The 23,023-nt window shown below is 33.0% G+C and overlaps 1 protein-coding gene across 3 annotated transcripts in view; it reads left to right on the forward strand.

Moving 5' to 3' along the window:
- The window catches only part of KCNT2 (potassium sodium-activated channel subfamily T member 2), a 405,986-nt gene that overhangs the window by 272,424 nt on the left and 110,539 nt on the right, over nucleotides 1-23,023 (forward strand). For 2 of the 3 annotated variants that reach the window (XM_025392815.1, XM_025392824.1), the window contains 3 exons: nucleotides 5,345-5,558; nucleotides 8,105-8,210; nucleotides 12,504-12,676. In XM_025392815.1, coding sequence (XP_025248600.1) covers nucleotides 5,345-5,558; nucleotides 8,105-8,210; nucleotides 12,504-12,676 — 493 coding nt within the window. Of the gene's footprint in view, nucleotides 1-5,344; nucleotides 5,559-8,104; nucleotides 8,211-12,503; nucleotides 12,677-19,866; nucleotides 19,939-23,023 lie in introns of all 3 variants that reach the window. The other variant, XM_025392809.1, reaches the window with a different exon arrangement.

The following is a 23,023-nucleotide window of genomic DNA, read 5'->3' on the forward strand; positions in this document are numbered from 1 at the left end:
TATCCAGTTCAATCTGACACCTGCAGTCATATCACTGAGACTATTCAGGCAAGATCACCACTCTCCTCTTTGTCACTACATCTAATGATTGTCTTCACAGTATATGACAAGAATATTGACCATGTTCTTCCTGAAACACTCTAATGACTTGTTTTCTGCATTGTGCACATTCATTTTCCTTGTGTGGTCACGTCTGTTCTCATGGATTCAGTTGTCCAAAAACTGATTATTCCTTTACCTAAAGCATTAACTCAACATCTATTTACAGCAACAGGAACTGTCTACTGGTTATTTCTATTTGAGTATTGCGGGAAAAACTAGCACAGCATATTCAAATTAAACTGATCTCTACACTCTCATTCAACACCATTTTCTCCTTCTCCCTCTCCTTTTTTTCTTCTAAAAAACAGATGACAACATTATCCTTTGATTTATAAAGTCACAATTTTGACTTTTCAACACCCGCTCTTCTCATACCTCATAGTTAACCAAATTCTATGAAATCTGACCAGTAGATAGCCCCTAGAATCATTCAGTTTTTTTTCCATGTCCACCACCAACATCATTGTGGTCTGTGCCTCCATCCTCCTCTCCCTGAACTGCAGGATCAACAACCTTGTCTTCTTTCTATGTCTCCAGCCTTGCCACCCTACACTCAATTCTCCACCCTGCCACCAGAGTAAAAAAATTTAAATACAATTTTGATAATATTTTCCTGAATAAATCACCTGCTTTATACTACTCATTGGAAAAAAAGTCTAAATTCTATAGTGTGACTTAACTTATCAGTAGGTTTATAAGTTCTTGTTTGCATTATGCAATCCTAGTTTTCTTAAGTTCTTGTTTGCATTATGCAAACCTAGTTTTCTTAAGAATGTTCCAGTTTCTTAGGATTGTTCCAGTGTATATAATTGTCCTGATGTAATTATTAAAAGAACCCCCTTTTACTCTGCAGTATCCTAGTTTAGAAAATAAATTACTTAGTCATTTTCTTTATAGGCTTTTTATTAATGATATTTTCTGACTTTTCTAGCCCCACATTTTACCACACCTTCGCTGCTCTCCTAAGCTCCAAACATACTCACTTTCTTTCAGTCTTCACTAATGTTTTTTTTTCACCAATGGGCCTTAAAACATTGTTTCCTCTGGCAGGAGCTATTCCTCACACCCCAACATTGCCTAAGTAAATATCACTCCCTCCAAACACAATGGTTCTACCTAGACTTTCTTAGGTAATCCTATTTGTCATTTACATATGTTTATTCTACAGTAGCAATATTCATTTTTTAATGTATTCAAAAAGTACTTATTGTGTGCCTAATATGTACCCAAAAAGGTATTTATTGAGTACCTAACATGTACCAAGAACTCTCGTAAGTATTTGTGATAAAACCTTAGTGAAGAAACAAAGATCCTTCATTCATAGAGCTTACATTCTATTATGGAGAAGACAGGAAATAAGCAAAGTATATATAAAAAATAAATATATTACTTAATATGTTAGTGGGTTATAAGTTATAAAGGAAAAACTAAAAGAAGAAAACAGAGCTAGTATAGGAGATAATTAATTTTGGGAGAAGCGGAGTTTTAAATGAAGTGGCTAGTAGGCCAGAAGGTGATGTTTGAGCAGATACCCGAAGGAAATGAGGAATTAGTTCTGAGGAGGTCTGGAGAAAGAGCATTCCTGGCAGAGATAACAGCTGGCACAAAGGCCCTAAAGTGGGAGCCTGGCTGGGGTGCCCCAGGAACAGTAAAAGGGCCCTTGTGCCTCAAGCACAGTAAATGCTGGAAGAGTAGTAGGAGATGAGGAGGAACAAGTAGAAAGAGGCCAGATCCTGTAAGGATTATTTAAGTCCATATGAGGATTGCAGCTTCTACCCTCAGTGAAGTGGGAATTATTGCGAGGTTTTATGCAGAGCCATTGACCTGATCTCACCTATGCTGACTTGTTTTCGTACTCAACTCAGGCTGCTGTTGAAAATAAATGGTTTGGAGCAAGGATCAGACTATTTTCAAGTGGAAGTAGTAAGAAGGAGAAAATTCTGGATGTACTTTAGGATAATCAGGATTCCTTAACAAATGAAATTGAACTGTGAGAAAAAGAGAAGTGTGAATAAACGTAAGGTTTTTGGATTAAGCAACTGGAGAAAGGGAATGGTCATAAATTGAGAGGAAAGCCTAGGGGGAATGCAGGTTTTGGCGGAGCGGGGGGAGGTCCAGGGAAGATAAAAGAGTATTTTGGAACACCTTGAAGATGTCTAACAGGAAGTTAGATGTAAGAGTCTAGATTTCAGGAAAGAGAGAGAGGCTGAAAAAGTAAATTTTTTATTTCTGAGCTTATGTATACATTTAAAGCCATAAGACTGAATGAAGTCATTGAGGAAATAAGTACAGGCAGGAAAAAAATGAAAGACAAAGAACAGACCTCTGCAGTATACTAAGATTAAGTGTCAGGGGGATGAGAAGAAACCAGCAAAGGAGACCAAAGAGGAGCTACTGGCAGGATAGTAGGAAAACCCAATGAGTCTGGTGTCCTGGAATCCAAGTGAGCTAAGTACATCAAGAGAACACCATGGTAAGCCATGTCAAATGTTACCAATGGGTAATATAACGTAAGGACGTAAGGACTGAGAAGTGTCAATTGACTTTAGCAATGCAATGATCATTGTTCACCCTCATGAGAGTTGTTTCAATGGAGTGGTGGTGGACAATGCTAGATTGGAGTGCACTTGAGAAAGAATGGTAGAAGATAAATTAGAAACCATAGGTCTGGACAGCTCTTAAAACGTCTCACTGCAAAACGGAGAAAATAAATGGAATTGTAGCTTGTGTTGAAAGTACAAGCAAGTAAGAAAGGCAGAGAGATTGAGGGTTTGTGTAATAGATTGTATGTAATTATAGGCCATGGAACTTAATTTAAGTAAAGAAGTGAAAAGATGTACTTTGATTAAAAAAAGACTGAAAGGATAGTGGATTAATTAATTCTAATTCCAGTGAAAATCAAGAGGGAAAGAGCTGGAAAGTCAAGGTATAGGTGTCAAAGAGTGAGATGCCAGAAGGAGAGATGATGTGCAGCAAGTAATAATTACAAAAGCTAAGATGTGACCATGAGAGTGAATGACTGAAGAGTGATAGTAAAAAGAAAGCCATTACTAGAGAGCAGGACAAGGAGCTGAGTCTGGAATGTTGGAAGAATCATCTATGTGTATGGTGAAACTGCCAAAAATCAGGACAGACATTGTGGAGAGACTACTAATGATGCAAGAACTAAACTGTCTGGGTGTATTCAGTTGCATAGGTATAGATATGGGGAATATGGAGAGTTTAACTTAACCAGGGTTCTATTTTGTCAAGAGGGTGGAATGAATCAAAAGTGTATCAAGGGATCCAAGGGCATATGCAAGAAAATAAATCATAATGCTTACACATGGAATTTAAGATAGGTAAGAAGAGAAGAGAGAACATCGAGGGAATCAGAGAGACAAACTCTGGTATCATTAGTAGAATTGAAATTCCATCTTGGTAAATCATAGCTAGTGTTGGAAAATCAGTGAGAATGACCTGAACAAACAAGAAATAGTGGTGGTCAAAGAGTGAATTTATAAAAATGTGTGCAACATTGTTTTTATTGGTTATAACAAAGTCTAATAAACTACTATGGAAGTGAAGGGCTGAGATAAGGTAAACATTTCTTCAGTTCGTGTTATTATAATGAGGAAGAAGGTTGGAAGGTCAGAGATTTGAGGAAAGAGGAATTTTAAATAGTCGTGTGCTGCATAAAGACAATTCAGTCAATGATGGATGACATATACAATGTTGGTCTCATAAGATTATAATACCATATTTTTACTGTACTTTTTCTATATTGAGATTACCATTGTGTTAGAATTGACTGCACCACTCAGTATAGTAACATGCTGTACAGATTTGCAGTCTAGGAGCAGTAGGCTATACCATATAGCCTAGGGGCAGTAGGCTATACCTATACCAAATAGTAATAGGCTATACCATACAGCCTATGCACCATATAGCCTAGAATAGTGCTACCTCCTCTAGGTTTGTGTAAGTATACTCTATGATGTTTGAATATCGAATAAATCACCAAATGGTAGATTTCTTAGAACACATCCCCCCTTTTAAGCAACGCATGACTGTAATTTTTTCAAAGAATGGGACAGAGCAAAGACAACTTTTAGAAGGATGACCAGGTGCCACTGAGTGCATAAATGAAATGAGTAATTATGAAATATGATGTCTTTCATCATTATTGTCTCCAGAAGGAGAGGAACCTCAATTTTTCATAAATGGATATTAAAATTAATTTTTAAATTTCAATAAAATTCACAAAGGGAATTGCGTCTTCCTCCTTCTATGCCTTGAGTGCCTCAACTATTCAATATCCTTAAGCCACTTGGGCTTGGGCTTGCCATTCTTACTACCTCCAGGTATTTCCATGACTTGTGTGTTCCTTATTGTATTTCAGGTCAAAAATCAAATGTCCTAACTTCATAGTGGCCTTCTTTCCTACCAAATAAAAATTCCATTCCTCTCCCTGCATGCTATTGATCATTATCTACAATTATCCATTTATTGGTCTACTTGCTACATACAGCTTTCATCTCGTAGAAACTTTTTGTCTTCTCTACAGATCTCAAGTACCTGGAACAGTGCTCCCCATATGTGGCACTCAATAAATATTCATTTAATAAAAAATAAGTGTAACACATTAGTAATTCCGATATTTTAAAAAGTGGTCACAAATCAATTACAAAAAGATAGCTCGATAGAAAAGGAAACTCTTGAACCCGGGAGGCGGAGGTTGCAGTGAGACGAGATTGTGCCACTGCACTCCAGCCTGCAGGATTGAGCGAGACTCTGTCTTCAAAAAGAAAGAAAAAAAAAAAGAAAAGAAAAGAAAAAAAGAAAAGGGGGGAAGACATAATGAAACATTCGCAAAATGGACATGGTCAACAACAAAAGAATACATTTTAAATAAATATAAATTGAAACATCAGGATGTACTTTTTCACTTTAAGTTTTTATATACTTCAGGATTTTACAAATCTTATGTTTCATGATGTAGAACAACACTCTGCAAATACACTTTTGTGCAAATAGAGATTTTTTTGTCCAGGAAAATGCCCGCATGCAAAAGAAATACTTAGCTATTAGAACTAAAAATACACACACATATGTGTGTATATATATCTGTGTGTGTGGTGTGTGTGTGTGTGTATATATATATATCGATTATGTTCATTATATTTCATATTTCATTTAACCTTCAACACTAGTGATCAATATGGCAAACGCCTTGATAAATTTTCATGTTTTATTGTTTTAGGTACCGTGGCTATAGACTTGCAAGACACAAGCTGTAGATCAGCAAGTGGCCCTACCCTGTCTCTTCCTACAGAGGGAAGCAAAGAAGTAAGAAGACCTAGCATTGCTCCCGTTTTAGAGGTTGCAGATACATCATCGATTCAAACATGTGATCTTCTAAGTGACCAATCAGAAGATGAAACTACGCCAGATGAAGAAATTTCTTCAAATTTAGAGTATGTTCAGATACTCTGAGGAGTAAGATTACTGGGCTTTGTGCTAATGTCTTTAAGTATTTTCTTTAGGTACCTTCCCACTAGGTAAGGAGCTAATGATCTTTCCTTCTGAACATCATAGTATCATGCCTATATACTTCTACCAAAACACACTGCTAGTAGCCAGTATCTCAAGTTTCTGGCTTCAATATATATTTCCAGTCTCTTTTTGCTCTTAATGTTTTATTCTCAAGGAGGAAAAAAAGATATAAATCAGTGTTCTCAAGATATAAACTTCATTTTCATAATTGTATGCTTTTTATAGCATATTGTACTTTATACTTTGAATTTACTTTATTACACATTCGTATTGAAGTTCAATTATTCAATGAAATGAAAATGCAGCCCCCTCCATTAAGCTTTCCTTACTTATCTCAGCGTTCAGCACTTTCATACACTATGCATTAATTAATATTTTAAATGTATGTTAAAAAGGAGTACTGTTTCCCTTTTCTAAACTTCAATAATAATAGAGTATCAATCTATATAGTATTAATCACATTGTAGCCTTCAGTAGAGTTTGTTTACAGGTCTTATTCCACATATTAAATTGTCATTCTTCAGGAAAACACAGCAGTCCACAGCCTTGACTGTGGAGTCCTAAGGACATTGTTTGCCATGCCAGTTCCATTTGATATTGGTTATGTACAAGTGACTTTAATTAAAAAAAAAAAAAAAAAAAAACACTGGTGGCTGGGCACAGTGGCTCACACCTGTAATCCCAGCACTTTGGGAGACTGAGATGGGTGGATCATTTGAGGTCACGAGATTGAGACCAGCCTGACCAACATGGTGAAACTCCATCTCTACTAAAAATATAAAAATTAGCTAGGAGTGGTGGTGCATGCCTATAATCCCACCTACTTGGAAGGCTGAGACAGGAGAATCCCTTGAACTCAGGAGGTGGAGGTTGCAGTGAGCTGAGATCCTGCCACTACAGTCTAGCCAGGGTGACAGTGTAAGACTCTGTCAAACAAAACAAAACAAAAAAACTGGCCAATAATTCACCTGTAAACTCAGTGTAATTACTACTTCATAAAGCTATGAAGTGATTACTTGAGGTAATAGAGAACAAGTGCTTATGCCAAATCAATGTTTTGTGCAGAGTAAGTATTCAATTACTATTAATTACTATTAGTCGTAGTATGGTAGTATGGGTATTAGTGGCATTGGTAATATAATCTCTAACATTTCTTCCAGTATCTTTAAGTAATATTGAATTGAACTAAAAAGAACTTAAATATCATTGATGCTTGAAAATATTCTTTGTTTTAATTTCTCCCACTTAAAAAATTATTGTAAGAAAAGTTGATGTACCCACAAAACCAAATCTATTCTCCAAAGAAATTAATGGATAGAGTCCTCAAATATATTTGGAATCTAGGATGGGAACAGGGAGAGGTTTGGCAACCAGTGTCTTCACAGGAAACGGTGTTTTGGAATGCGATTGAAATTCTTTCTTTACACTTCTTAAAAATTGAGAGGTAATTTTTTTTTTAATTCTAGAAAAATGAAAGAGATGTTGCAGTAATTGCAGAGATTACCAACTTCTAAATTTACAAAATTTTACCCTCTAATTTTATCTCTCAGTCAATGAAGTTTATTTCCTGAAAACACTGATTTGCATATCTTCTTTAAGATAAAACAGTTTTAACTAGGTCTGAAATTTTATGGCTTAGCAGGTAAATTTGTTAAAACCAAACACTCTTATTGGATAAGGGAATATTCACTAAATTTTATTTTGTTGCCTAATTTTCATTTATGCTGCTGCGTTTTAGAAGTTTCATTCTGAAAGTCAGTATAGCCGAAATATGCAGTTGGCTGTTTTTTAAAAGTCAGCAAGCTAAATGTCTCTGATAATGTTTTAAGCATGATTCTAACAGAAACCATGTTTTTAACCAATTAACTCAGTTATTGATCCTTTTCAGTTATGCATTTATGTCTACTGAATACAGATAGAGCAAATCATAATAATGCATTTTGCTTTAAATGTATGTTGTAAAAATTAACATTACTATTTTTTTTTTTTTTTAATAAAAATCTTCTAAGCTGTGAGTTAGCAAACTTTTTCTGGAAAGGAACAACCAGTAAATATTTCAGGCTTTTTGACCCCTGTTGCAACTACTAACTCTGTTATCAAAGCACAAAAACACCTATACACAATACATACGTGAGTGAGAGTGGCTGAATTACAATAAACCTTTATTTATAGATTCTGAAATTTGAAATTCATATAATTTTCACATGACATGAAATACTAGTTTGACTTTTTCCAACCATTTAAAAATACAAAAACAACCCTCAGCTTGCACAACCATGTGGTGGGTCATGTTTGACCCTGGGGCCACAGCTTGCCTACCTCTCTTCTTAACTACCTCTTTATCAAAATATAATTGCAACACAGAGTTATTGATTATAATGTTATTAAAACAGAGGAACATGTCAGTAACTTAATTTGCCAAATTTGCATGCCTTATCCAAGGGTAATATTTTGTATTGTTTTACAGATATGCTAAAGGTTACCCACCTTATTCTCCATATATAGGAAGTTCACCCACTTTTTGTCATCTCCTTCATGAAAAAGTACCATTTTGCTGCTTAAGATTAGACAAGGTAAGTACTTGTTGCTGCTATTTTGTTCGCAAAATAAAATTATAGCATTTTATAATGACATAATGTAAGTAATTTATACAGCATTTTGATTACAATATGTTTAAGGGGTATTGGTATTATCTTTTCCATTGTAAATTTACATAAAGTGGTCAGTTTTACTTTTTTAACTGCACTGATGATTACCCAAATGCTTTAGTCTTCTACTAAATTAGCCTAATGGATCTGCTAGTCATGTTGTTAAAGAGGAAAATAAGGTACCAAATCTCATCCCTATGAACCCTCAACATCCAAAATCTCCAAAAATCATTTTGGCCAAATGTGCATTATTTATTTTACCATTATTACTTTATATCTTGTTATGGAACCCCTTGACATGATGGGAAGAGTAAGTCCATGAGTTAGACACAAAGATTCGTTTATGACTAAAGTGAAAGCTCATATTAGAGTCTTGCCTAATATTTCCTTTCTCAAAGTTTTACTGTCATTTTTGGACCAAGAGAAACTGTCCAAAAGGTAAAAATTCTAAGAATGCTAGAGGTTTTATCTTTTTTCACAGTGCAACCATTGGGCTTGACTGGTATGAGTTTATTCTCTTGAAGAATAACAACACTGACAAAAGGAAGAACCTTATATTCACAGCCCCTAGAGATTCAGGTGTGCCACTAATTCTAACTAGGAACTTTTTCTTTTACGTTACATTTTGAAGTTACAGTTAAAATCTCAGCTCTCCAACTAGAAGTCATGTAAAATGGGCAACTAACTTCACCAAGTTTCAGTTTCCTCACCCATAAAGTGGATATTATTTTAATATGAACCTCATAGGGCTCTTATAGGGATTATATAATTTAGTACATGTTTAATAAAGTGCAAGAAACTTAATAACTGAGTTGGTGCTTAATACATTTTGTTAATATTCTTGCTATTATTTTTTATATGATAAATATTATAAATTTTGACTGTTACTATCAATCTTGAGGCAGAAGACTTAGAGAACATTAGAAAATTCTTGACTTTATTTCCCTGAAGTTGCTTTAAGAATCTTTGTCATTACTCTGAAATATTCATCTGGGCCCATTGAGATGGATGATTCTGTCCTTCGAGACCATATTATATATATATAGGTTTCATTGTATATATATAGGTTTATATATATATACACATAGTGTGTATATATAGTGTGTGTGTATATATAGGTTTCCGTATATGTATATAGGTTTCAGTCGAATGATATTCTGTCCCTCAAGACTGAATATATATATAGGTCTCGTTCAAAAAATATATATATATATATTGATCTTGAGGGACAGAATCATCCATCTCAGTGGACCCAGATGAATACATATATTTATATATTTACTTTAATATTATGAAGCACTTGACATTTCTGGCCAGCTATGCATTTTCAGTAACATTAATAAACCGTAAATTTCAAGGCCCTTCCCCCACATTGACTCCTTTTAAGACTAATATTATTTATAATATTTTTGTTATTTTCTTTAGGGATAAATCTTAAAATAATATATGCTTCAGTCACGACAAAACTTGGATTCACTTCTGGTTTTATTTCTTTTAATACACAGTTAAAATAGAAAAAATGTTACGAGACAAAAAAAGTGGAAATAATTTATCTCCAAACAGGGATCCCATTCTAACTGAAAGGCTAAACTTTCAGAGAACAGGATTGGTGGAGGCACAATAAGAGGATCTTTTAATATCAAAATGTTAAAATGCTTCATTTACCATATTAATGAAGCAAAATTTCTGGGTGTTGCTGATTGACTAGTAATACCTGGAATTATTGGTTACTTAGGTACCATTAGACTGATAGAAGGTGGTCTGCTATGTAAATGAGCACCCACTTTGGGATTATAGGAACAGTATGGGATTATGCAGCTGACTCTACTGTGTCTGTGAAGTGTGTGAGTTGGGATCACGTTATCCAATTTATTCTGTGTCAGTATCAGTGGGGCTGGTGTCCTGGTCAGTGTTTATGAACACTAAATTCTCTGTTCTCTGCTCTTTGTTTCCCTATTAATTAAGCTATTTCTAAATCTCCTTAGGGAAAGTTATTTTTTCCTTTGTTGATCTCATAAATATTGACATCCTGTTGACCCAAACATCAGCTTAACACTATTCTTGTTGCATGCGTGATCTCTTTCTGAGTGACTTTATTTCTTTATATTACTCCAGATTCTGCTTATAGTTCTCCAAGAACCCTTTCAATAAAGACTTGTTGCCCTTGTTCTTACCATTTCCTTTGTTCTCCATTCTTTCTTATACCTTAGAAGTTCCTTCTGGATTCATTTTCCTGCTTCCTAGATTACCATCTTTAGAAATTCTGTTAAAGAGATGCTATTGGTGGTGAATCCTTTTAATTATGGTTTCCCTTCAAATGTTCTTATTTTGTGCTCATTCTTGAAAGACGGTTTACTTTGTGTCCAAGTCCAGGCTACTAGTTTAGTTTTTTTTTTTTTCTTTTTTCTTTTAGCACTTTAAGGACTTTACTTACTGCCTTCTGTGCTCCAAATAATGGCTGAAAAGTCAGCTACCATTACAATTGTTTTTTTTGTTTGTTTGTTTGTTTTTGCTGTTGTTTTTGTTGTTGATGTGGCTCTTTTCTCTGTGTCTGCTTTTAAGATCGCATTTGGTTTTTCATCACATCTCAAAAACTCTCAGTCAATATTTGCTTGAATAAGGTATCTTTCTGATTCTCTCTTAGCTCTTTTTCAGATATTCTGATTAAATAAATGTTAGATATTCTCACGATAGCTTCCAAGTCTGAATTTTTTCACCCTAGGTTCTGTTTCTTTTCTTCTCTACCTTTTGTTTTGGTTTCTATCTTCCATTCTGTCCTTCACATGATCCCTTTGGCTGAATCTTATGTGGAATTTAAATAATCTTTTGAGTTACACTCTTTAGTTGGAGAAGATACAGAGAAATAGATTTAGATATTATTTTTAACATCTACCTGCTAGATGTTATTTTAAATAGACTCTTGTTCTTTTCTCATGCTTTAAATGCTTTCTTTTATTTCTTTGAACATGTTAAATGTGCACATTTTGTATTCTGAATTTAATCACAAAATTCATAGTCTTTGTGGGTCTAGTTATCTTGTTATGATTGTTTCTGTTTACTCATGGTGCCTTGTTTTCATCAGTGTTTTTAATTTTTTTTTTATTAAAGAATAATGGCAAAGAATATTCCAGAAGTGTCTGAGTATGGTGGCTCATGCCTGTAATCCCAGCATTTGGGGAGGCTGAGGTGGGTGGATTGCTTGAGCCCAGGACCCCATATCTACAAAAATACAAAAGCAGTCAAGCGTGCTGATGCCCACCTGTAGTCCCAGCTACTCGGGAGGCTGAGGTGGGAGAATCACCTGAGCCTGGAAAGTTGAGGTTTCAGTGAGCAATGATTGTGCCACCTCACTCCAGCCTGGGTGACAGGAGTGACGCCCTGTCTCAAAAAAAAAAAAAAAAAAAAAGATCAGAATATTCCAGAGAATTAACTAATCTCAACCCACATGAAGAGATCAGAATATTCCAGAGATTTAACTATTCTCAACCCACATAAATAAGAAATGCACATAAAGACATGTAAAAGTAAAATAGCAGAACATCAAAACAGTTCTCCATGCGTATCATTTAGCTGAAAATAATATTGGGTTAACAATGGTAATTCTGTCAAATTCTAGACTCCATGAAGTAGCAAAACGCCCTTAGCCCAACAATGAGTTTTTGATAATGCTTTGTTCTTGTTTTTCTTGGTGTTATTGGGTATTTTACTTTAGAGTATTTGCATCATTACCTTGCCAGCTCAACTATGTATGTAGACAGTTAGGGTTTTTGTTTGTTTGTTTGTTTCGTTTTGTTTTTCACTGTTTTCTTTTCTTCATCACTTTAAGCATTCGGTACTGGGAATGTTCCCCAAGTTATGTAATTATGATATTACTATATTTCTGGAAATGAAAGTCAGAGAAAATAAATTTGTAAAAGTGTATACCTCAATGTCTTCTAGCAGCAAGCTTTAGTTTATGATAGAACAAGCACACACACAAAATGTTGGCGCTTTCAGCATCAAGCTACAAACCTGCAGTTCATTTTCCTTGGCCATGCATACTTTTATTTCTTGCTGCAGGCTGCAGGAATGAGCACAGAGAAATGTAACTATTTTCAAATTTATTAGAAAATAAGGATTTACATGGTTAAATTTTACATTTTCATACAAATTAATTTTTTTTCCAAATTTTAATGGAGTATAAAAATGACATTTCAATGTATACTTTTTCTTCTGTAGAGTTGCCAGCATAACTATTATGAGGATGCAAAAGCCTATGGATTCAAAAATAAACTAATTATAGTTGCAGCTGAAACAGCTGGAAATGGATTATATAACTTTATTGTTCCTCTCAGGGCATACTATAGACCAAAGAAAGAACTTAATCCCATAGTACTGCTGTTGGATAACCCGTAAGTATATTTTAATATACACAAACAAGATAAACTGTATTTAATAGTATATTAATGTATATCAAAAATAATTGCCTGTAATATGCTGGTAGTATTTTAAATCAGATACATTATGGTACATGATTCATTGGGAGTTATATTCTGTGCTGTGATACAAAATATATCATTGAATATGATTTTGTTTCATAAATACTACTTAAAACTGGGATATTCTGAGAATTTTATTTAAAACTGTTTTGCAAGTGGTCATCTACTCATAATACCACAGGAAACAGTCCACTGAAATAATTACTGCAATTTTCCTTAAATTAATCAACTAGCCTGACAAATCTCTGCCAAAACTGGACAATTTTTTTTTTTTGTCTTTCTAAAGAACCATTAATTATCAGAGAAGCATTTACTGATCCATTTTTATATGTTATAACACAAAGCATCATCAGAGGTTATTATGATCGGACCATTGTTAAACCATACATTCTATGACATAGTAGAAGTAATGCTTTACCATGTGCATTTATTTTGAAAATATTGGATTGGTTTACTTTTGTTAAATGGGACTACTTAAGCATTTCAAAATTCTTATGCAAATATAAACATGGGTCACTGAATGCGACGGTCAAAGCCATTTTATTTTAAAATTATAATATCCGTCTCTGTGACTGGAAATTAGTAGCAGGTGGTCTTCAGATTAATACCATATTTTAGGATTGTCTTACTCTCCTCATCCATTCTAATGTGATGCAAATGTCAAGATGAACTATTAATAAATGAGGCCAAATTCTGTTGCCTTGTCTCTGCCTTTCAAAATTATCAAAGTTCTCCTTAAGAGAGACATCTCCCCAATACATTATAACTTTATAGTGTTGCTTATTCTCACTATACCAATATCAAAATGCTTATTGATGCAACTTTCTTAGCATCATCATTATAAGAATAATCGACTGCAAAAATTTATCACACTTGTAGAATTTTCATTTGAAGAATTTTTAGATATGACTACTCAATGACGTTTTCTATACTTCTTTGGCATCTAAGGAAAGTTGAGGCATATTTAGGGTAAATGTAGGGGAACAGAAACTTGGACCAAATTTCAGAAGAAATAAAAACTTGTTAAAATAAATTTCAGAACAATCAAAGTTGCGTTGTGGGACGGCCATGGCAATGCAGTGTTTGTAAATCACTTCTTTCAAACATAACCTTAATTCTGACGCATCTCTGGTAGGAAGCTCCAAGGAATTGGCTGAGCTGCCACACAAGAGATGCCTAACGATGTGAGTTCAAATGTGTCAGCTTTTGCCTTCTTTTGCTTATGATGAGTCCATTGTCCTGAGAGTGGAAGTTAAGACAACGGCATTTGCAAACATTGCGTTAGAGTAGCTCCATGTTGTATGGCTTGGATCAAACTGGATCAATTCAGGTACCAGGTTACAGACAGGAATATAGAAAGTGGATTGAGAAGAAAGTGGAACTGTGCTTACAGCATCGTTCTGATAGGACTAAGGACAAAACTGTACATTCCTCCTGTTTACACAGTTTCAAGATAAAGTTGTGTAACTTTATCTTGATAGATGTGTAAACCTCCCTACCAAAAATCAGTCTCTTCATATTTGGGACTGGAGTTCACTCTATGAACAGAGATGGACTCCTCATTTTCAATCTTCAGTCTTGCTAGGTAATCTTATCTCAAATCTCTTAAGTCTCCATTTTCACCATCACACAGGTGACAGGAGCTAAGCAGTGTTTTACTTGTATGTTTTATGTAGATTTTAGAGTCGCTATAACCAAATCAATCCCTTTCTGTTTGGTTTTGAATAAACAGGTTACAGAAATGTCTGATTATTGAATGACTGATTTATTTGTATATTAAGATTAAAAAATCAATTCTGTGTTGTTCAAGATTGATCAATGATTGATCAATCACAGAACAATCTGAATACTCCGCCTCTCTTAATTACTGACAACCAGTTAGTATTTCTCTATAAACATATATGTGGCTTTTATCAGAGAATAATTCATATGAATGAGACCATAAAGATTATTCAATAAAGTTAATACTATTTACCTTTATCCTCTGTTCATAATTATAATGACTATTGGTCATTTACTACATGTCAGTCTTCATACTACACACTTTAATTTACATTTAGTTGCACAAGTCACATATTGACATTACAGTGATGATTTAGTCTTAGAGAGATGTGCCAAACAGTTTAAAATCTCAAATTACGATGTAAACATTTAAATAAATCAAAAGCTGTGTGAGGTGGCTACAACGCTGTCTCTTATTTTAAGAGGATGTAAAAGAGACACAAAGAATGTGAATGACCTTTTTCACGGTCAATTCTTGGATTAGACCTTTCTACGAAATTTCTGTTTTATTTTTCTTTCAACTTACAGGCTTTTGATATATGAAAAATACATGTTGCTTGCTCATACTTTCTGAAAACAAGAATATATCTTAACTTTGGATTATTTTTGCATTGAAAGTTCCCTTTGCCTTCCTAATGGCTTACATTTGGAAATCGCCAACAATCCACATTATATTGTTATTAAATCATTCTTGTAGGGTTTGACTTTATTTCAAAGGGTTAGATTGAAAGTGCATGCTGGAAAATCTATTAGCTTTCTGTGTACTTCCCGAAAGTAGTGTCAAACATTCTTATTTGTTGTCCTCTGTTCCTTTGGTTAAGAGTGAGGAAACTAAAACTAAACACCAATTAACAATGTTCCAGTAAGTTTTATGCAATTCTTTTTTTTTTTCTTTCTTTCTTTTTTTTTTTTTTTAAACAATGAGATGCCCATTGCTCTGAAATGGAGAACATTTTGCAATCTATTCTACAATATTACAAAAAAAACGAGGCTTTCTTCTTTACAATATATCCATGTTATGGGAATTCCTACAATGATGATTGCATACACTTCTAGAATTATTAGTTAGTTTTGAAGGTTTGACTTGGCTTTCATTTCACATGCTTACAGCTGAAAATCAGTACATGGCTATTTTTAAAAATTAGTTGAAAGTCCAATTAATTCAATATAACAGAAATAAATAATAGCAGATGTAATAAGCAAGGAATTTTAAAATGTAAATTAAATTTATAATATTCATACACATAATATGCCAAAATAAGTGTTCACAATGTTTTCAAATATAAAGCTTTCTAGATCTCAATGTAATTAAATAAAACTCAGTCATATTGAAAAGCATCTTTCAGTTGGTACTGGTTCATTAGAGCTGGTGTCAGTTCTGATCGGTTGGCCATCTGTTCTGTTTGGTCTGTTGTGCCATACTGATTTTAAATATTTTGATTACCACCCCAACCTTAAAGGTCATCTAGTCATTTTTAACATCATCTCATGTGAAAGACAGAAAAGCAAGTCAAAAGCTAGAATATATTATCCAAAGCTACATAAGGATGAAGTGAAAGATCCAGGCTTTTGCTCTTAATATTTATCAAAGTCTTGTTCACACTCTCCATTTATTAAATCAATCTTCTTTCCACATATGGTGCCAAGTAAACTTCAGCTTATTTTAAAAGTAATGATAAAATGTCTGATGTCAGTGTTCTTATTTTTAAAATTCAAACTTTAGACTCATTCAGATCTGAGATAAGTTCTAAATTTATTCTCTTGATAGGTCTGTTAAATGTTACTGAGTCTTTTTCAGCCACATTTTTCTGATTTGTAAAATGGTTAAAACATTTCTTTAAAAGCTATTGTGAGATGAGGTAGATAATGTATATAAAATCCTAGTGCAATATCTGATTCATAAAAGGAAGATGAGAAACATCATTGTTTTCTTCTGTCAATCAAGAAAATAACACTGTTACTATTCAAACTGATGGAAAGATTTATATGAAAACCCAATTAATGGAAAAGCACACTTATTTAAGTAGTTAAAATGAAACTACTTTCATATTGTCTAGCAAGGGATAAACTACGTAAAAATGGAATTAGGAAATGTTAAAATAAACTATGCTCATAAAAGCATACTATACTCATTTCTTGAACTTGAAATAAAGAAATTAAATTTGTATTGTTATTAGTTAAATGGGAACAAAATAATGGTCTTAAATTTTACTAATTCATACAAATTTGCAAATCTTTTTTAATTCCTAACAGTCACTGACTAATATTTGAATGACAACTTTTACTATGAGAATTTCTATAAGAATATGAGGCTTTTGGCTCATAAGTAGTCATCTTTTCTGGTAGAATTGCAGTTAAGACTCATTAATGAATGTGCTCATTTTTCTTCTGTTTACTAACATCAGTTACTTTTTGTGTTTGTTGAATTTTTATTTTGTTTATTACCAGTTAGTTTCAGCCTGTGTTGTTTTGCTTTGTTTCGGTTCATGTATATTTATTCCTCCCTGAATCTATTTTTTTTTGTCATGTTTACCTTTTTAATTGATTATAAAATACTTCTTTATATATTAAGCAACTTTGGTCTACAAATTTTGTATAAGTAACAATTTTTCGACATTTACTTCTTATTAATCTGTTTGTAATGAGCTATATACTTAAATCTGTCAATCATTGTCACCACTTCTCCTTAATGTAATTCCTAACGTAAATAAGCCTTCTCTGTTTAGCAGTCAGATTTTAAAAAATGCATACATTTTAATCTACTGCATAATATTTTTAAATATAAAACTCTTCATCAGTACTTTGAGGACATAATATTGGAAAAGGACATCTAGTTTTAGGAATATTTTGTTTTTGTTTAATGTTTTTCAATAATAATGCTTCCCAATGTAAAGGTTGTGCTTGCCAATTAGCTGCCTTCTAATGATTAAAAAATTGTTTTATTATGAGCCTATGATATCATTTATGTTACTCACTTACTAAGCAGGTCGGTGCCATGAAAACTGTTGACAATGTATTTAGGTGAGCTGGCATGATACATGCAAATGCAGAATTTATTTATTCTTTATGTTTCAGATTTCCTTTTAAGCCACCTTTTTTTAATAGCTATAGTAGATAAATCTATCTGTTATACAAAATTAAATTTTGCAAAAAATACGGCATAGTAGACCACTTACCTTAGGTATCTTTCATCAGGATTATATATTTAGCATGGTTCAGGTGCCTTCTTTTACCTTGTAACATAGCTGCTCTAATTCATGTAAGGATGAACCATGCTACCACAATACAGATGTTAAAGCAATTTCCAAGGATTTGGAACATTGCTTGCCCATTGTAAGTACATATTTGTGGTAAAATTGCATGTGACTGAAATTCATGAGTCTCTTAAAGAATAACAATGATTAAATTTGATGGCCAGTTAGCTTTTATATTCTCTGCTAGACAAAGCAACAAAATAGAAAGGCCTTATCTTCATTTTTAACTCTAGTAGAAGGGTTGGCATAAAATCAAGACTTACTTTGTCCACAGTGACCTCAACACACAGGCGAAGGAATTTTTCAGATCACCACAACAGCTCAGTGTTGCCCCACTCTTGTGGTACCTGCATCCTCCTATGTGCTTCTCCAATTACAAGACAGGGTGAGAGAGATGTGGAGGGTTTTGAATCAGCAATTAAAATAGCCCTGCTAATTTTAAGAAGCAGGACAGTGCCTAGAAAGAGTATAACTAGAAATCTCTACCATAAGGCAGTATCAGAGACTGCTACTGGAGTTTATATTTGGTTATAATATTTGTTGAAAACATATATCAGGATCTTTAAAACTGTATATAGGCTGTGATCCACTAATATCTCTTCTATAAATGTTTTGGGATAATGATAAAATATCAATGCTTAAAAAAAAAAGAAAAGAAAGTCTTCGGAAGATGTGAACACCAGTGTTAAATACAATAGCAAGGTACTGCAAAGAACTGATAACTGCAGTATTTCACATCAAAAAGTGAAAATAACTTACAAAATAAGTAAGTGAGGATTTTAAGAATGAAGTGTGGTACATTTGTAAGATGTAATAATATTGGGTCATTTTAATGACTACAAAGAAAATTAATGATAGGAGAAATTGAATCAAAATTAAAATAATGGTATTCTTTACAAGTTTTTTTTTTCTTTTAATGTTTTGCTGTATTGAGCATTCATTTTCTTCAGACTGTAAAGAGCTAGAAGGATGACCAACAGGAGAGAAATAAGTCAGGGAGAGAAAAAAAGTTCATCTAGCCAGGGAGGCTTGTAGGTACTATAGTTTCCTTGGCCTAGTATTTTCCTCTCCTCCTCTTACGCTGAACAAACTCCTACTAATCCTTTAACATTCAAATTAAATATCAGCTCTATGAAATGTTCCTCAATTCTGCCTCCTAAATATAACATATTGTTTGTTTTTTACAGATTAAAATATGTAATAGAATTGTATGATTTTGTACAAGAATTTTTAAAATTCTGTATTTCTTATAAGTTAACAGGATATTCTTTTGCGTAAGCCTGAATGTATTAAAATGTCTATTAAATAAAATTTTTGGATACATATATGCTGAGTCAATAGATACCTGAAGAAATTAATAACTTTGTGAAATGAATACAATAGATTAAGCAATTTCTAAGGAAGCTTTCTGGTTTATGGTTCTTTCCTCAAATATGTATATAAGAAAAGATTTCAGTCATAAATGTTTCCTCAATAATATATATTGAGTATACTAATAAATTTTTAAATGCATTACTTTCATTATGATTTTATATAATACGTATTTTGCATGAGCATATATACTATATTTATTTGACAAACTGATATATTATATAGGGCGTGTTGTGATTATACATCTATCCCTTAGAGAAAGTGGTTCTTAATAGACATGCTTAATAGTTGCTCACTAATAGGCATTAGTACCCATTGCTTTAAATCATCTAAAAAAATGTATTAATTTTTTATTTTACAAGGCCTCCTCTGCGTAGATAACTTTTAAATTTATATATAAGATTTCTTAGTCATAATTAAGAATATCAATTCTGTATTTTTGTAGAATTATGCCATAATGTTTCTGATTTAGAAAGCTGAAATACAACTTGTTTTTATAATTCTGAGGCATTTTATGATTCATAACAAGTGCAAATGACATTTTCTAGTTAATGTTAAGAAAAAAAGCACTAAAATTAATTTTGTCAGCAGTGTTGAGTTTTGGAAATACAAACTAAGTCAACTTACTTCCTTTCCCTAGAAGTGCTGCCACTGTTGTGACATTGTGTTTCATTTTGTAACCCATCTACTACTTAGGCCAGATATGCATTTTCTGGATGCAATCTGTTGGTTTCCAATGGTTTACTACATGGTGGGCTCTATTGACAAGTAGGTGACAAAATCTTTGGCACACTAACTAGTGTAGTGTCCTGTGGTTTGTCATGTGCTGTGCCTTGTTACTGCATGATGAGTGTAATTTGCCGTGTCAGTATTGCAAATATGATATATTTTGCATGTAGAGCTTATGTTCTCGTGTTATACATCTTGTATTAAACTTTCTAAGCAGTAATCTATTGTTGAATTAAAACAAATCTTGCTGCATGTCAATTTTGTCAATTTTGCTCAGTTTCTAATGCTATTTTTAGTTTTGTGTCATCTATAACAATGTTATTACTATTGACATAGTGTTAGAGAAAACTAAAGTTGCAATATTGTGATGCATTGATAGCATTACGATAACTTCTGGAAACTGAAATAATTTAGAAATGCTCATTTTAACTTAGATTTATAAATTAGAGCAATTCCTTTAGAGTTTACTTTGGTCACATGTCAGAGTTTATAATTTCTAAAATATTTGTTAATTAAAAGGTCATATGTGTTTAACACATTAGTAGTTAAATACAAATTCTTATACATGTATCATGGTGACATTAAAATATATATATAAAAATAAAAGATCAAAAAGCTAATATACTTGAAATAATATGTTACTTTTCCACCTCTAAATAATGTCGGCCAGAGCCTTCAAAATAAAATGCTAAAATTTACCAGTTAAGAACTTTAATGCTTACATTTTATCCTGTAGATGTTGAAGAAAACAAAGTTTTGTAACTTTGAAAGTATTTAGTGCTGTGAATACGTTAAAGGTCAACCAGTCTAAAATATGTTTAGCCTCCATTCTACATTAATATAATTTACATCATCAGGTATGATAATACTAACCAAGTAAATAAACTGTAGTTAGATGCACTAAAATTGCTATTTAAATTCTACACATGTTTTATAACCAGTCATCTTTTTTGAAATCTTTTGAGATGATAGTGTTCTGTTAAAACTTATCAGAAAAACAGTATATCTAAAAGCTAAAGAATAAACGTCCCATCTATCTTTTCTGATGTAAACTATGAAGTGGATTCTTCCTCCGTAAAAGTATTTATGATGAGAGAATAAAGAATTGAGAGGATCAAATTACTAGGGACAGAAATAAAACAGAATTGGCTACAAACAGCTAATTATTGGTCTGGGGACTGTTATGTTCATGTAACAGTTCTCCTCTTTTGCTTGTGTTTGAAATCTTTCTTTAAAAATACCTCTTTGAATGAATTAAAACACATTCATGAACACTTCTTTACACTTACACATTTTACATTCTAGTCCTTGCAAAAAGGGGTCTTAGAAAGAGATAGAAAGGGAGGCTTTGCCAATTATTCCTATAACTTGTTTTCTGTCTAGATTGACTTTCTTGTGCTGCCATCTGCTGGCCACGCTGTGTAAAGCATCCATGCTGAGGAAAAAATAAGGCAATGGCCTTGCACAAATTATGATGGACAGGAGTTATAAGAATAAGTTGGCAGCCTACTTTAAAAAAAAAAGTGCAGCAGTAAATAGGAAAAGAATAATATAATCTTAAAACATAAAAAATGAAAAAACTTCTACATAGTTCAGAAATATTATTCCAAATTTATTTATTTTCTATATACATTTAAATTCATAATTAATGATAATTTGCCAAAGTTATGAGTAAACTGTAACAGCCAGTATTTTTGAGACTGGAATTAATTGATAAATGTGGGTATAGGTAACAGTTAGCTATGTAGCACGGGTACTCTCAAAGTGAACTTTTGGTCAAGTGTTCACTTCAACGTCATTGAATTATTGATGGTTAAATATTCATCTTTCCTATCTTCACTTCTATGCATATATACTTATCCAGTCACTCTTATCCTCGACTACCCTATCCTTTCCTTTTCCTATATAGATAATTATAATGGAGATATTTATTAATGAAGAAAAAAGATTGTAAAAACTGAAATATGAGAAAGTGATGTAAAATTATAATAAGGTGATGTGAAGACATATGACTTAAGCGTCATTTTGATGGTCCATAAGGGCCATACCACATTCATTTTCCATCTAACTCTTTCTTTTTTAATGTATTTAATAAATTAAGAAAAATTATGATACATTTCCTGAATAAAAGAAAGACCCAAGTATCCCTAGGCATTTAAACTTGAAGGTCATCATAGTGGTTGGATGTTATGGTCCTGGCCCCTCTTATCATAGGAAATTTATTTGGAATAACATTCTGTTTCCACAGTTTTAGCCATAAAATCTCTGCCACAGACCATTGTTCCTGATTCAAGCGAAATATTTTTTCTGGACTACTCCTGGGGATCTTGGACTCAAGGCTTTGGTAATACCCTCTCGCCTAATAACAGAGTAAGAAATCCTGCCTCCCACCTTCCCATAAAAGGAAAATAATTCCCTCTAACGTGACATGGCTAACTCAACCAATCATGCACTTGGAAAAGATCCTCAGGGACTTCACTCTTCAATTTTAAAACCTAAGAGAAACTACTGCTCTTTAAGCTTTAAACATCCTGTTATAAATCAGAAGATACGGAAATCAATTAACCTATCTTTTCTTATCTGTCTTCAATCAACTCTGTACCTAGAACATTCTTGTACTCATTCAAGTGTAGTCTCCATTATCCAATTCAGTTCTACTTTTCTAGTTTGCATGAAGCAGAGGCAATGAGAGTAATGGTTCCCTGTTTCAGCTTTAACGGTAAACATTTTCTTTTAATTCATTGGGAGAATGATAGGTAAGATTTTTTTTTTTTTTTTTTTTTTTTTTTTTGGTCAGTGATAGGAAAGAAGACTGACTCTATTTTAGCTCACAGGTATGTGTTTCCTACTTTAGCAATTACTTCACCCAGCCAAAGAAATCAGGTTACTCAAACACTTGCTCAAAAATTTAGGCTGGCTAAACAGTAGCCTTGCATACAACAGAATTTGTATATTTTACATGCTCTTGGTTGTGTAGAACCAATCTATAACACATAGGTCTTACGTAAAGGAATAATAAACATTTAAAAATAAACATTTCATAGTTTTATATTTTTTCATTAGGCTTACCATCTAAATTAACATAACACTTATTTATTTCTCTCTTGCCAAAATTACTTTAGAT

This window comes from Theropithecus gelada, chromosome 1 (genome assembly GCF_003255815.1).
Source record: "Theropithecus gelada isolate Dixy chromosome 1, Tgel_1.0, whole genome shotgun sequence".
NCBI lineage: Eukaryota > Metazoa > Chordata > Mammalia > Primates > Cercopithecidae > Theropithecus > Theropithecus gelada.